Source organism: Aspergillus viridinutans, assembly GCF_018404265.1.
Source record: "Aspergillus viridinutans IFM 47045 DNA, scaffold_4, whole genome shotgun sequence".
Classification (NCBI taxonomy): Eukaryota; Fungi; Ascomycota; class Eurotiomycetes; order Eurotiales; family Aspergillaceae; genus Aspergillus; species Aspergillus viridinutans.
The window spans coordinates 817915-831034 of record NW_025091220.1 but is presented as its reverse complement, the minus strand read 5'-3'; the positions used below and the strand labels follow the sequence as shown (position 1 = coordinate 831034).

Sequence of the window (13120 nt, the reverse complement as noted above, 5' to 3'; positions counted from 1 at the left end):
AAGGCGGCAGACACAGGCCGCAGCGGATACCGGACACTCACGCTGGACACTGCAATGCAACAGAGATACCTCGGCTCTTTCGTCATGCGCGGTCCACCGAGGTGCTGGGCACTTCCGTACTACTACTGTACTGTTAGCACGGAGTAGTTGATTCCTACTTGTTTCTTCTCTACAATACAGTCTTGTTGCATTTTCTTTTTACACTTGGACTGATATGCGTCCAGTGTGTCTGCTTCCATCTGCATACTGAAGGATAACTGTGTTGCGAGTAATTGTTGCCTTCCCACCCCAGAATTTAACTGAATACCGGATTGAATAGACCTAGTCTTTGATATTGTTTCTCTCCTTCTTCCATTAATCTGTCTTGAAGAATCATATACCGGGGTATAATCTAGCTCGTCGCGGACAATGACAGGCCAATCCAAAGCCATGCGTCTTTCTCCCTGGGGAAGTGCTGTTGCAGGTGCAACTGGCGCAGTTCTCGCGAATGCGATCGTATATCCCCTGGATATGTACGTCGTTTCCCTTATGGTTGCAGAATCTGAAGGTTACGAAGCTAACACAAAAATGATTTGATGGACAGAGTCAAGACGAGACTGCAGGTGCAGGTGAAGAGCGATAAGACGGACGGATCGGATGGAACGATGCACTATGAATCGACTTTGGATGCCATCAACAAGATTGTGGAGAACGAGGGAATCGAAGGTCTATACTCTGGAATGGTTGGGTCTTTGATCGGTGTTGCATCGACCAATTTCGCCTACTTCTACTGGTACAGCGTCGTTCGCTCCCTCTATATGGCATCTGATCGGGTGACAAAGCCCCCCGGCACCGCTGTCGAGCTGAGTCTGGGTGCCGTCGCGGGTGCTGTCGCTCAGATCTTTACTATTCCGGTCGCAGTCATTACAACAAGACAACAAACACAACCAAAGGGGGAGAAGAAAGGCCTGTTCGAGACGGGTAAGGAGGTTGTCAACAGCGAGGATGGCTGGACTGGTCTGTGGAGAGGTCTCAAGGCCAGTTTGATTCTCGTCGTTAACCCGGCAATCACATACGGCGCCTATCAGCGCCTGAAGGACATAATTTTCCCAGGGAAGAACAGTCTCAAACCTTGGGAAGCTTTCCGTAAGTTGCAGGCATCATTCGACTGCGGTCACCGCTTGAAGACTAACTGCTATTGAAGTTCTCGGTGCACTTTCAAAGGCTCTTGCCACCATTGCAACTCAGCCACTGATCGTTGCGAAGGTTGGTCTTCAGTCTAGGCCCCCACCAGGTCGCGAAGGGAAGCCCTTCAAGACCTTTGGCGAAGTCATGCGTTATATCATTGAGAAAGAAGGAGCTCTTTCCTTGTTCAAGGGCATTGGACCCCAAATCACCAAGGGCCTTTTGGTACAAGGTCTCCTGATGATGACCAAGGAGAGAATGGAACTTATGTTCGTTCTTCTCTTCGCATACCTACGCAAGATCAGGCAAGAGAAGCTTCGAAAGGCCGTTGACGCCGCTGCGTCGAAGGCCAAGACGAGTCTTCCTGCGACACTCAAATAGAATTTCTGACTCAGTCGCCTTTAATTTTCTTTGTTCAGCGACGACGATTTCCCGTCCACCTTCATTTCTGTTTCTTCTTCCAGGCGCTTGGGTTGTATATTCGCGGGCTTTCCTCGAAGGTTTTTATCCTCTTGTATATTATAAGAGGCAGCCATGATATATAGAGCATGAACTATACAAGGTGTATATCAAGGATAGACCTGCGTAATGCAAAATCTGATGATTACATAGAGGCCAACATGTGTCAGGGAATCTCTCGCGATAGAGTCAGATATCGATAGGGTATACAGACGAATCCCACAGATAAATCAGTTAGTATTGCGTGCTACCAGCAACAAACATCATTAAAAAATTTTAAAATGTAGGATATGATTTCGATGCTGTTCGAAATAAAGTACTGTGGTCAATCTAGCTCTGTCCTCTTCCCTCGGACAACGGGACATATATTTCAGGTCTGACCGCCCAACCCTTCCCATAAACAACACTATTTACCAACTGCGCTTCTCTCCATTGCCATCGAACTTCGGATTGCCAGTCCTATCTGGCCAATTCTCCGCAGTCTTAACCCCTCCAAACAAGCAGGAGTGAGGTTATGAGCCGTCATGCGATGGCCACCATGGGCTTCCGACTCGCAAGCCCAGCAACAAACCGCGAAACACGCATCCGAACACGATGAAAGACAAACCGCAGCGAGCTCGCCCAAAACCTCAAAAAGCAAGGACTGGGAGTCCTCGGTAACAGCGATAGACTGGGCTGCCTTTACAGAAGCGAGAACGATCATCCCGACCCTGATCCTGACGAGCGGTTTCCTGGGCGCATTCTACATCCATCGCCGTTATCTGCGCCGGTTCCCGGACGCAGTGAGCATCACGCCGTCGCATTTCCGTCGCAGGAGTCTGCTGGGCCAGGTCACGAGTGTTGGCGACGGGGATAACTTTCGAATATATCACACACCTGGCGGAAGACTGGCGGGGTGGGGATGGCTGCCGTGGAAGAAGATTCCGACCTCAAAGAAGGAACTAAGAGATAAAACGGTACGTTTGGCCTCGGTTTTATGCCTGTTGTCGTCTGTTGCCAAGGAGGGTCGAGGACTATGTCTCATACTGGAATTCAGGTCCACATTCGCCTAGCCGGGATCGACGCCCCCGAGCTCGCACATTTCGGCCGTCCCGAACAGCCGTTCGCCCGCGAAGCACACCAATGGCTTACCTCGTATCTTCTCAACCGTCGAGTCCGCGCCTACATCCATCGTCCGGACCAGTATCAGCGTGCGGTCGCCAGTGTGTACGTGCGGCGGTTTCTGGACTTTCCGCCCCTTCGTCGTCGGGACGTGTCGTACGAGATGCTGAAACGGGGGCTCGCGACTGTATACGAAGCGAAATGGGGCGCGGAGTTCGGCGGTGAAGCCATGGAGCGCAGGTATAAGAAGGCAGAGTGGTGGGCGAAGCTGAGGGGTGCTGGACTGTGGAAGGACTATCGTCGCAATAGGACAGAGTGGGAGAGTCCCAGAGAGTACAAGAACCGTATGGGACTGGAGGACGCTGTGCAACCCCGGGTTGAAACTAAGAAATGATATAATGACCGGGATTTGGATTCAGGGTGGTTTATGGTGTCTATAGCCTGCTGTCACGACGTTATGGTTGATATCCTTTGCCTTCCATGTATGATGTTGATGTCTTGGATAAATTAGGAGACTATATATCTTGTCGCATAGATTCAACCGGTGTTTGCATCGAATCAAATATCCTTCGTGAATAAAGATAAGCTTGACAACTGAGTATGCTCGGTAGAGCAGATGGAGCCCATGCAGTCCTGACCATGTAGTTCAAAACATATGGAGTCATGCAGAAGTGATACCCAATTCATAACGAAAACCGTGATTGTACGTCTTGCCCGTGTCTACCAACCAATAGCACATGGTACCGCTTAAATTTCAACAGCAATATGCCCAACCGGCAAGTTTCAACAGAACTTGCGCTCAATCTCTGCAAAGAGCTTTGGGCTAATCTCATCGCTAGAGTTGCCCTCCACACGCCACAGGCAGCCCTTCCGCTCATAGTACTCCAGCAAAGCCTTGCTGGTTTCTTCGAACTTGTGCAGTCGCTGCTTCCATGTATCGATTGAGTCGTCCTGCCTTTGCGTCAGAGGCTCCCCTGTCACATCGTCCTTGCCAGGGACTTTGGGGACGTGGAAATCGGTATTGTACACTCTCCCGGACGGTTCGTGGACCCAGCGCGATGCGATTCGCGAGAGAATAACGGATGGTGGTGTGACAAGGTGAACGACGAAATTTACGGGGACAATGGTGTCCAAGCTCGACGCTTGGGCGGCGGTTCGTGGGAATCCGTCAAGGATGAATGAGGCGGACGGGGATAACGAGGGGGTCGGACGAGATGTGTGATGTGAGGTGGCCGTTGCGAGAGGCGCTGTTGCTGGGAGCCAGCCCTTGGACTTGAATTCGGAGGAGATGAGCTCGAGGATCATGGAATCGGGAACGAGGTTGCCAGCCTGCATAGCGGCCTCTGCTTTGAGACCTTCGAGCGGACAACACGGTTAGAGACATGCGCCTGTAGGACTCAATAAGATGACTTGATTTACCTAATAGGGTCTTCTTCCGCACATTTTCGCGCAACAGGTCCCCTGAGCTGATTGAGGATAGCTCTGGATATCGTGCGAGGAGCCTTTCTGTCTGAGTCCCCTTCCCTACGCCAGGCGCACCAACGAGGATGATACGCGCAGCCTTTTTAAGCTGCCGAGTGATTGAGTTCATTCCCTTCCTTCGCCCGTGTGCTGATCTGAAACGCTCTTCGAAGGGGGATTAGGAGCCGCCCAACGTTCCGACAGCTTCTCGGGTTATTGGTCCTTAGTCGCAATGTTGCCGGATGTAATCAATTGATGACAAAGGGAGGTTGAGACTTCAGCTATCATACGATGTACATAGTCGAATCGATTATTTCAAGTGTAAGGTACTTGAGCCGGAGATTGACAGAGGAGGTCGTAACTGTCGGGAATCATATATGACCTGTCGATCAAAACACCGAATCCGCAGAAGTGTTTGAAATTATCTCCGGCACTCGATCGCAGAGCTTGGGAGTTGGGACGAATTCTGTGGGGTTTAGCACCGTCGTCTTGATTAGGAAATCGGTGAGCGGAGATCGGAGGAGAGTCCGAGGAGTCTGTGCGACCCTTTGGTGGCAGCAGAATGTTACTTATACGCCGGACATTGGAGGATACAGCTATATCAGAGGGTGTATAGACATGCGATGGACCGATGACATGCGATGTTGTACTCCGCAGTATACTCTCTTTCACATGCATGCATTATTGATACTTCCAAGTCCAATCGGGTGCATGAGCAACCTTTCCAGGTGGTAACGACTCCACCGGGCAAACCCCGTAATTCAAATCTACCAGGACTTTTTGGACGGATCCTCCAAGCGTTCCTCGGCTGTCGAAATGGAGGCCTGAGGCTGCAAAATTTTGGGGGGGAAGGGGATAGTCACGTGCCTTTAGTGATCGACGCGTGTCTGGCGCGTCTCGCGTGAGGTTCGTGAAAGTGGACGATATTGGAGTCTCGACGGTAGCTCTACGAGACTACCATTTGAACACAATATTCGCGCGCAGATAGATTCGGATGTCATTCTGGACTGCAATTCAAAATGATTCGGCAAGATTTTCAGAAAATTGATCCAAAGAGAAGAGCGACCTTGGACCACAAGAAAAAGCAGTTCGCATCGCCAGTATACAAGCAGCAAGACTACCCGCACCGTCTGAATTTCTATGATATTCCCCCGACCGCGGAGATCACACTTGAGCAGTTTGAACAATGGGCTATCGATAGACTCAAGGGTATGAATGGTGATTTCTGTTAACGTGATGCGTTCATCCGCTCATAGTTCTGTCCAGTATTGGCCGAAATCGAAGCCTGTTCCTATCGAAATAAGTCTGCTGCGGAGACTGCGGTGCACATCACTCCACTTTTGCAGAAATATCTCCCGCTTTCCTCCAATACATCCTCTTCCTCCGGTGCAGCAGATCAGCGACTAAAGAATGAACGCCAGAAAGATCATTATTCCCACTTCATCCTTCGCCTGGCGTTTTCAGCAACCGAGGACCTCCGCCGACGCTTCGTGCGGGCGGAGACAATGCTGTTCAGATTTCGGTTTCAACAAGATGACTCACGGGAGAAACGTGCCTTCATTGACTCCTTAAATCTGGATTGGGAACCTGTGAGTGATGAGGAGAGGCGCGATGTTGCTGAGAAATTAGTGAGCGCGACACCCGGTCTGCGGCGTGTCGATGAGGAGACTTGGTACAAAGTGGACTGGGAGCGAGTACCAGAGCTTGTGGAAAGGAGAGCGGTGCTTCTGTCCAAGGGGAAAGCATATGTGCCTGGCAGAGAACAATTGAGTATGATCATAGCCGAATTTACGGCACGATTGGAACGCGCCCTCGAGGTATGTGTCTCCTTTACACTGCACTGTGAATGGTATGAGTTGGCTGACCACTACAAGCTCACGAGCCGGGCTCTCCCACGATTGGATGAGGATGATCGTCTTACGCCAATCCTGAATCACCTGTCGAAGAACTTCGGTAGCGCAGAATCAGTATACTCGGAAGGTGAAGGGTTTGTTGAAGGCGCACCAATTACTGCCAGTAACATCGATCGCCTTTCACAGCACTTCCCTCTCTGCATGCGGAGTCTACACATGACGCTGCGCAAGAACAACCACTTGAAGCACTTCGGTCGACTTCAATATACGCTCTTTCTCAAAGGAATCGGTCTATCTCTCGAAGAGTGTATTGTTTTCTGGCGACAGTCCTTCAAAGGCTTTACAGACGACGAGTTTAATTCCCGGTACAAATACAATATCCGCCACGCCTATGGTGATGTCGGTGGTGACGTGAATCGAAGAGGTCGGGGATACCCTCCTTACTCTTGCCAGAAGATCCTCAACGACTCCAACCCCGGAGTTGGCCAGACTCATGGGTGCCCCTACCGTCACTTCTCCGTCGATAATCTCATCGGACTGCTTCAGTCCACAGGTGTCCATGACAAGGACGTTCTACGAGGCGTGCGCGAGGATGTTGAGAAGACGCGCTATCATATTGCTTGCAACAGAGTCTTTGAATGGGCGCACAAAACGGATATCAAGCGAGTCAAGGAAGACGGTACTTGGAGTCAGACGGATTTGGACACCATAGTTCATCCGAACACCTATTTCAAGCGCAGCTATCTCCTCAAACAAATGGGGAAGCCTCCCAAGGATGCATGAGGTGCGGATACGGTTTGACGAAGCTATGCTTTTCTATCTTTGTGGCCAGGTTCTTTTTCTCACCAGGCGTTTTGGTTATGGGAATTGCAGGACGCAACATCGGGATTATATGTTGACAATGCCAAGTATCAAAACACTCAAAGTACTCTTTGCAGGAATTTCCGCATTAATACTGTATATAGCTTAGGTCTCTAAGGAGCAAATTGTACGAAGTCATTTGTAACCACAGCTGATTCCCAGATTATCGCAAAGGATCGGAACGACCTTTCAAAGCTAGGTGCCCAGCGTCGGGTCAGGTCAGTCTTCGCGCGACGCGAAAACAGCTTCATCATGACAAGAGACAGAAGCTGTTGATGTATGTTATCGGCGGTTATTGATGAGAAGAAGAAAAGAAAAAAAATGTTGCGGAAGCGGGCAGTCCGGAAGTATTTAAAGCAGTGAAGGCGGCGCGCTAGTCACGCTACGGCTGTCGGCAGCAACCAAGGATGCTGCAACCTGGCCTCATGCCAACAGTACCAGCTTCACACAACATACCTCCCAAGATCCACATCTAGCTCCCGGACAAAAGCTGTTGGCGTCTGTCACTTGAAGATAAGATTATGCTACAGAAATTTGTTTTCACTATATAGTCGAAGTGATCTTAGAGTGTCTTGTTTGGTCCGCAGTTTGGGGCTCAATCAATAAACAACCCCCTCCTATCCACCCCCCATCACCGCATGATGGACTACGAAGCGTTGAAGGATCAATGGAGCGATGTCGAAGAACGTGATGGCATCAGGCTCAGCTGGAACACATTTCCAAGCACTCGCATGGTTGGTTTACTGGGATTGTATCGCCTCCATGCGCCTCCGTACTCATTCACATTCGCACACAGGAAGCGTCCCGACTTGTTGTCCCTATTGCCGCTGTTTACACTCCCCTGAGGGAGAAGGCCGATTCGCCATTACTACAATATGAGCCGGTGACTTGCAAAGCACCCTGTCGGGCTGTCCTGAACCCCTACGCGTATGACCTACGCCCCTGTCGGCTCTGAGCTTGCAGCGCGTGACTGACGAAGGACAGCAACGTCGATGTTCGGGCCCGGATCTGGATTTGCCCTTTCTGTCTCATGCGCAATCCCCTTCCCCCTCACTATAAGGACATCACTGAGAATGCGATACCACCGGAACTGCACCCTCAGAGCACGACGATCGAATACCAATTGGCGCGCCCCGCTCCCGCACCCCCTATCTTTGTCTACGTCGTCGATACTTGCCAAGAGGAAGACAGTCTGAAGGCGTTGAAGGATACCCTGATTCTGAGCTTGTCTCTGTTGCCGCCGAATGCTCTGGTCGGATTGATCACTTATGGCACAATGGTACGAACCGGATACCTTTGTTTGGTTTCGGATGACCTATTAACATCAAGAGTATAGGCCCAAGTTCACGAGCTTGGATATACCGAATGTGCGAAGTCGTACGTTTTCAGAGGCAGCAAGGAGTATGCGGCGAAGCAAGTCCAGGAGATGCTCGGACTCCTCGCCGCTGGACCTCGTCCAAACATGCCTCAGCAACCAGCTCGCCCGCCGGTTGGTCCCGCTGCGCGCTTCCTGCTACCCGTTCAGCAAGCCGAGTTCCAGATCACCAACGTCCTCGAGCAGCTGCAGCGTGATCCTTGGCCCGTTGCCAATGACAAGCGACCCCTCAGATGCACTGGTGTGGCTCTGAGTGTTGCTGTTGGCCTGCTCGAGACATCGTTCCAGAACGCTGGTGGGCGCATCATGGTTTTCACCAGCGGTCCCGCTACGGAAGGCCCTGGTCACGTCGTTGGACCTGAGCTGAAGGAGCCAATGCGTTCCCACCACGACATTGACCGGGATAACATCAAGTACTACAAGAAGGCTGTCAAGGTAGGCGTCATTCTGTCTACTCATACGGGCTGCTCTCATGCTGATCAATTTAGTTCTACGACGCCCTGGCCAAGCGCGCGGCTAACAATGGACATGTTGTCGACGTTTTTGCCGGCTGCCTGGATCAAGTCGGTCTTCTGGAAATGAAGAACCTGGCCAACTTCACTGGAGGTCATATGCTCCTTACAGACAGCTTCACGTCATCACAGTTCAAGCAGTCATTTGTTCGGGTCTTTGATAAGGACGCCAACGATAACCTCCTGATGGGCTTCAATGCCTCTCTTGAAGTACTAACTACAAAGGAGCTCAAGGTCACTGGACTTATCGGTCATGCAGTTTCACTGAACAAAAAGTCAAGTTCGGTGGGAGAAACAGAGTGTGGTATTGGCAACACCTGTGCCTGGAAAATGTGCGGCATTGATCCATCCTCAAGTTACGGCGTGTACTTTGAGATTGCCAACCAAGGCGGCCCTGCAGCCGTGCAACCAGGCCCTCAGCGGGGTATGATGCAATTTTTGACCTACTACCAGCACGCTTCTGGTCATTATCATCTCCGAGTTACAACTGTTGCACGCCCCTTAAGTGGCCCAACCGGTGACCCGACCCTCGCACAGTCCTTTGATCAGGAAGCTGCTGCCGTCCTGATGGCACGTATTGCTGTCTACAAGGCAGATGTCGACGATGGACCGGACGTCATCAGATGGGTTGATCGCATGCTCATCAGACTCTGCTCTCGCTTCGCGGACTACCGGAAGGACGACCCAACCTCATTCCGCCTGGAAAAGAACTTCACGCTTTATCCGCAATTCATGTTCCACCTCCGTCGCAGCCAGTTCCTGCAGGTGTTCAATAACTCGCCTGACGAGACAGCTTTCTACAGACACGTCCTCAACCATGAGGATGTTGGTGATGCCCTTGTAATGATTCAGCCAACGCTGGATTCGTATTCTCTGGAACATGAGGGAAGCCAGCCTGTTCTTCTCGACTCAGCTTCAATCCAGCCCACTCACATCCTTCTGCTCGACACTTTCTTCCATATCCTAATTTTCCACGGAGAGACCATTGCGGAATGGAGGAAAGCAGGCTACCAGGAGCAGGAAGGTTATGAAAACCTGAAGGCTCTCTTGGAGCAGCCTAAGGAGGATGCTAGGGTTGGTCCATCCACTGCAGTTATAATACGAGGCACAAGCTAACCTCATGAATAGGAATTGATCGCTGACCGTTTCCCACTGCCTCGTTTTATCGTCTGTGACGCTGGCGGATCTCAAGCGCGTTTCCTCTTGTCTAAGTTGAACCCCTCTACTACACATACGACAGGAGGTTACGGTGGAGGCGTCACGTCGCAGACCATCTTCACCGATGATGTCTCGTTGCAGACGTTCATGGATCATTTGATGAAGTATGTTATCCTAACATGTTTTACAAATGTCATGAATCACGCTAACCCACCAATCTAGACTTGCGGTTTCCGGAACTAGCTAGACATGACGAGGTGATGGCCATAGCGAGAGAAAAAGGGCGGTTTGACGTCGGTCCTCGGGGTCGCTTGTATCTTTAGCGGTGATTTTGTCTTGGTTTTTTTTTTTTTTTTCCCCCTTCTCTTTACCCACAATATAGCAAGTGCGTAAGTCGATGGTGATCATCCCATATATCCATAGATGGTATCGACAGGATATCTACATACGGCGTCTGGAAAGGCCCTCGAATGTATGAGCATCTTAAAGTACGGTAGACGTCATGTGACCACGGTGGGGTTAGCCCTAGGAGCTTTCCCCGTTCGAGATTTCGCTTAGCTGGAGGTGCGGGCCAAGCTAAAATGTCCTCAACTTCTTAAGGAAATTTTGTGAACTTCTATTTTGCTTCTTCGTACCATCCACCCCGACCAACACTCCAAGGACGATTGACGACCTTTCGCACTCGCCATGCGTAAGTATCATCTCCTTGGCTATAACAAAAATGGCGACTAACATAGCACCCATTGGGCAGCTCCCAAGCTCGATCCCAATGAGGTGAAGATCATGTAAGTTCATATTGTCTTCGCGCCTCGAAATTCTGCAGCGACAGAGCTAACAATTATATAGTCACCTGAGAGTGACTGGTGGTGAGGTCGGAGCCCAGTCCGCTCTGGCTCCCAAGATTGGTCCTCTCGGTCTGTCCCCCAAGAAGATCGGTGAAGATATTGCCAAGAACACTGGTGACTGGGTAAGAATTCAAAAGGACTCGAAAGATGAAGAGTAACCGATCGCTAATAAGAGGATTTTTACGACTTTATAGAAGGGTCTCCGTGTGACTGTCAAGCTCACCATCCAGAACCGTCAGGCTACGGTCTCGGTCGTGCCCTCCGCTTCCTCCCTGGTCATCAAGGCCCTCAAGGAGCCTCCTCGTGACCGCAAGAAGGAGAAGAACATCAAGCACAGCAAGTCCATCCCCTTCGACGAGATCGTTGAGATTGCTCGCCAGATGCGTCACCGCTCTCTCGCCAAGGAGCTCAGGGGTACCGTCCTTGAGATCCTCGGTACCGCTTTCTCTGTCGGTTGCCAAGTCGATGGCCGCAGCCCCAAGGATGTCTCTGACGACGTCAAGGCTGGCGAGATCGACGGTAAGTCCTGTTGAGTACACTTTTAGCCGAAGTGGAACTAACGTTTAAATTAGTTCCTGAGGAATAAATGATCTAGGAGTGCGGCGGTCGTCAATTCGGTTTGTAACGACATGCTAGTTACAGAGAATATGATCATTCCCCTGGACAAAATTTTTTTACGAGTTTATGACCTAAGATTCCCAATTGTGTTCGTCTGAGAAATCCTACGCTTTTTTGCTAGGCAGTCCGTCCCTTCTCTCCATTCCTGTTCTATGCTTCTCGTGGTTTGCTTGCTTTCCCAAATGCGAGCTGGATCATGAAGTAGCGTCCCTTCAGATGACCTTTGCAACACTCTGGCTCTTACCGTTCTTTCCCGCCTTCGGGCCTGGATTGAACTCACGCAACGTGGTATAGGCTTATTTTACGCAAAGAAGATCAACACTTGACCCTCTACTCACCGCGGTATCCTTGGAGGGGAGCTTGCTTCTCTCCGTGGGTACAGTGGTCCATCTTTTGGGTCGACATCGCTGCCGTAGAACCGGGTTCGTACCTGGCACGTAGTCTTTAGTTAGGTCCTGAATTGCAATCTATTATGTGTTTTGTTTCAATCTGTTCTTCCCGTCATAAGTCCTCGACATGGTAGATACCGAACTGCCAGGCTTGTCCTTGGCAAGACCGAACTAACGATAGTTTTCTGTCGTCACAAAACCATACACCGACTAGGATGCTGATCTTGACTCCCCTCTATCCCCAAGAGTTACATAGTACGTCTCGACGATCGCTGCAGAGACAATGACTGTGCATCGAGATGCATGAATCCCTGTCTACCCATCTCACCTCAGTGATGGAGGAGTGTCCGTTACAATCAATCTGCTCCCGAACGGAGAGTCTTACAGTCTCCTCAAGTTGTGTCAGCCGAGATGCGATTATTGTTGCTAAAGGAGCACAGCATCGATAGTGTGGCCCTCGTGCAGTCTGCCTAATGTATGAATCTACGGAGTAGGGAGCTGAGAATATATATTGCCAAGCAGTTACACAAAAGTTTAGAAGAGCCCTTCAACTTGCTAGCGACATTCCAGGGGTGGGTAGGAATGTAGCAGTGGGGTTGATGCATATTTATCTTGATTCCAGAAGAGCAATGGTGAAGGATGAAAGAAACCGACAAGATGACGGTGAGGATGACAGTAAGCTGGTTGTGTATGATAACTTTAGCAGTTTTTTTTTTCCCCTTTTTTATCACATCGATGCAACTGAGGTTGCTGATTGGTCTAATTGTTGATACTTGCGACATTGTTGATCACTGCATCAAACGGCCTAACACCGTTAGTGCCAGCGGCGCTGTTCCCATCCTTCTAGATAGATCCTGCCTTGGGCAGTTTTGGCCTTTCTCGTTTTGTCTTTTTGATTATTATTCCATCAAGAGATTCAAGTCAGGTGAGAATTTATACCCATACGGAGCCTCCGACTATTGGAGAGTGGGCAATTTAGGGACATGGGATGGAGCTGCAGCCGCTCCACTTGGTATGCCTTTTTGAGTTGGACTGGTGGACAGGGTCGGAAATTGGGTGTTTTTGTCCTCCAAGCATCATAGGATGCGTTGCGTACACACCTTTCCCATTGATCATAACAGATTATTACTATTATTATTCTTATTATTATTATTATTAATACTGTGGCTGTATGATTGCCAGTAATGAGCTGGGAAAATGCGGCAATTACAGCTGAGTATTATATGGCAGGGATTGTGCTCAAAAAATAATATGAAGAATAAAGAAAAGGGAAAAAGAAAATAATAAAAAGAATTATGGGACCTAGATAAGGTAGTCTATGGTG

General features: G+C 50.0%; 6 protein-coding genes across 6 annotated transcripts; 5 read left to right on the top strand and 1 right to left on the bottom strand.

Moving 5' to 3' along the window:
• Positions 1-408: 408 nt before the first annotated feature.
• On the top strand, positions 409-1545 carry Aspvir_006280 (putative peroxisomal carrier protein; the record flags this gene model as incomplete). The annotated part of the gene is made up of 3 exons (XM_043269482.1): positions 409-512; positions 584-1125; positions 1184-1545. The coding sequence occupies 3 exons, from the start codon at positions 409-411 to the stop codon at positions 1543-1545; spliced, it is 1008 nt and encodes a 335-aa protein (XP_043125417.1).
• A 602-nt stretch (positions 1546-2147) lies between these two features.
• On the top strand, positions 2148-3118 carry Aspvir_006279 (thermonuclease family protein; the record flags this gene model as incomplete). Its single annotated transcript, XM_043269481.1, has 2 exons — positions 2148-2579; positions 2660-3118. 2 exons carry the CDS (start codon positions 2148-2150, stop codon positions 3116-3118), a joined length of 891 nt encoding a protein of 296 aa, XP_043125416.1.
• Positions 3119-3507: 389 nt separating this feature from the next.
• Aspvir_006278 (adenylate kinase ADK2) lies at positions 3508-4315 on the bottom strand (the record flags this gene model as incomplete). Its single annotated transcript, XM_043269480.1, has 2 exons — positions 3508-4079; positions 4144-4315. The coding sequence occupies 2 exons, from the start codon at positions 4313-4315 to the stop codon at positions 3508-3510; spliced, it is 744 nt and encodes a 247-aa protein (XP_043125415.1).
• An 889-nt stretch (positions 4316-5204) lies between these two features.
• On the top strand, positions 5205-6821 carry Aspvir_006277 (DNA primase subunit PRI2; the record flags this gene model as incomplete). Its single annotated transcript, XM_043269479.1, has 3 exons — positions 5205-5394; positions 5452-6002; positions 6060-6821. The coding sequence occupies 3 exons, from the start codon at positions 5205-5207 to the stop codon at positions 6819-6821; spliced, it is 1503 nt and encodes a 500-aa protein (XP_043125414.1).
• A 716-nt stretch (positions 6822-7537) lies between these two features.
• Positions 7538-10191, top strand: sec23 (GTPase-activating protein SEC23; the record flags this gene model as incomplete). The annotated part of the gene is made up of 7 exons (XM_043269478.1): positions 7538-7633; positions 7696-7826; positions 7884-8178; positions 8236-8709; positions 8763-9860; positions 9915-10108; positions 10167-10191. 7 exons carry the CDS (start codon positions 7538-7540, stop codon positions 10189-10191), a joined length of 2313 nt encoding a protein of 770 aa, XP_043125413.1.
• A 440-nt stretch (positions 10192-10631) lies between these two features.
• Aspvir_006275 (60S ribosomal protein uL11) lies at positions 10632-11375 on the top strand (the record flags this gene model as incomplete). Its single annotated transcript, XM_043269477.1, has 5 exons — positions 10632-10635; positions 10696-10729; positions 10791-10911; positions 10984-11308; positions 11362-11375. 5 exons carry the CDS (start codon positions 10632-10634, stop codon positions 11373-11375), a joined length of 498 nt encoding a protein of 165 aa, XP_043125412.1.
• Between the last annotated feature and the right edge of the window lie 1745 nt (positions 11376-13120).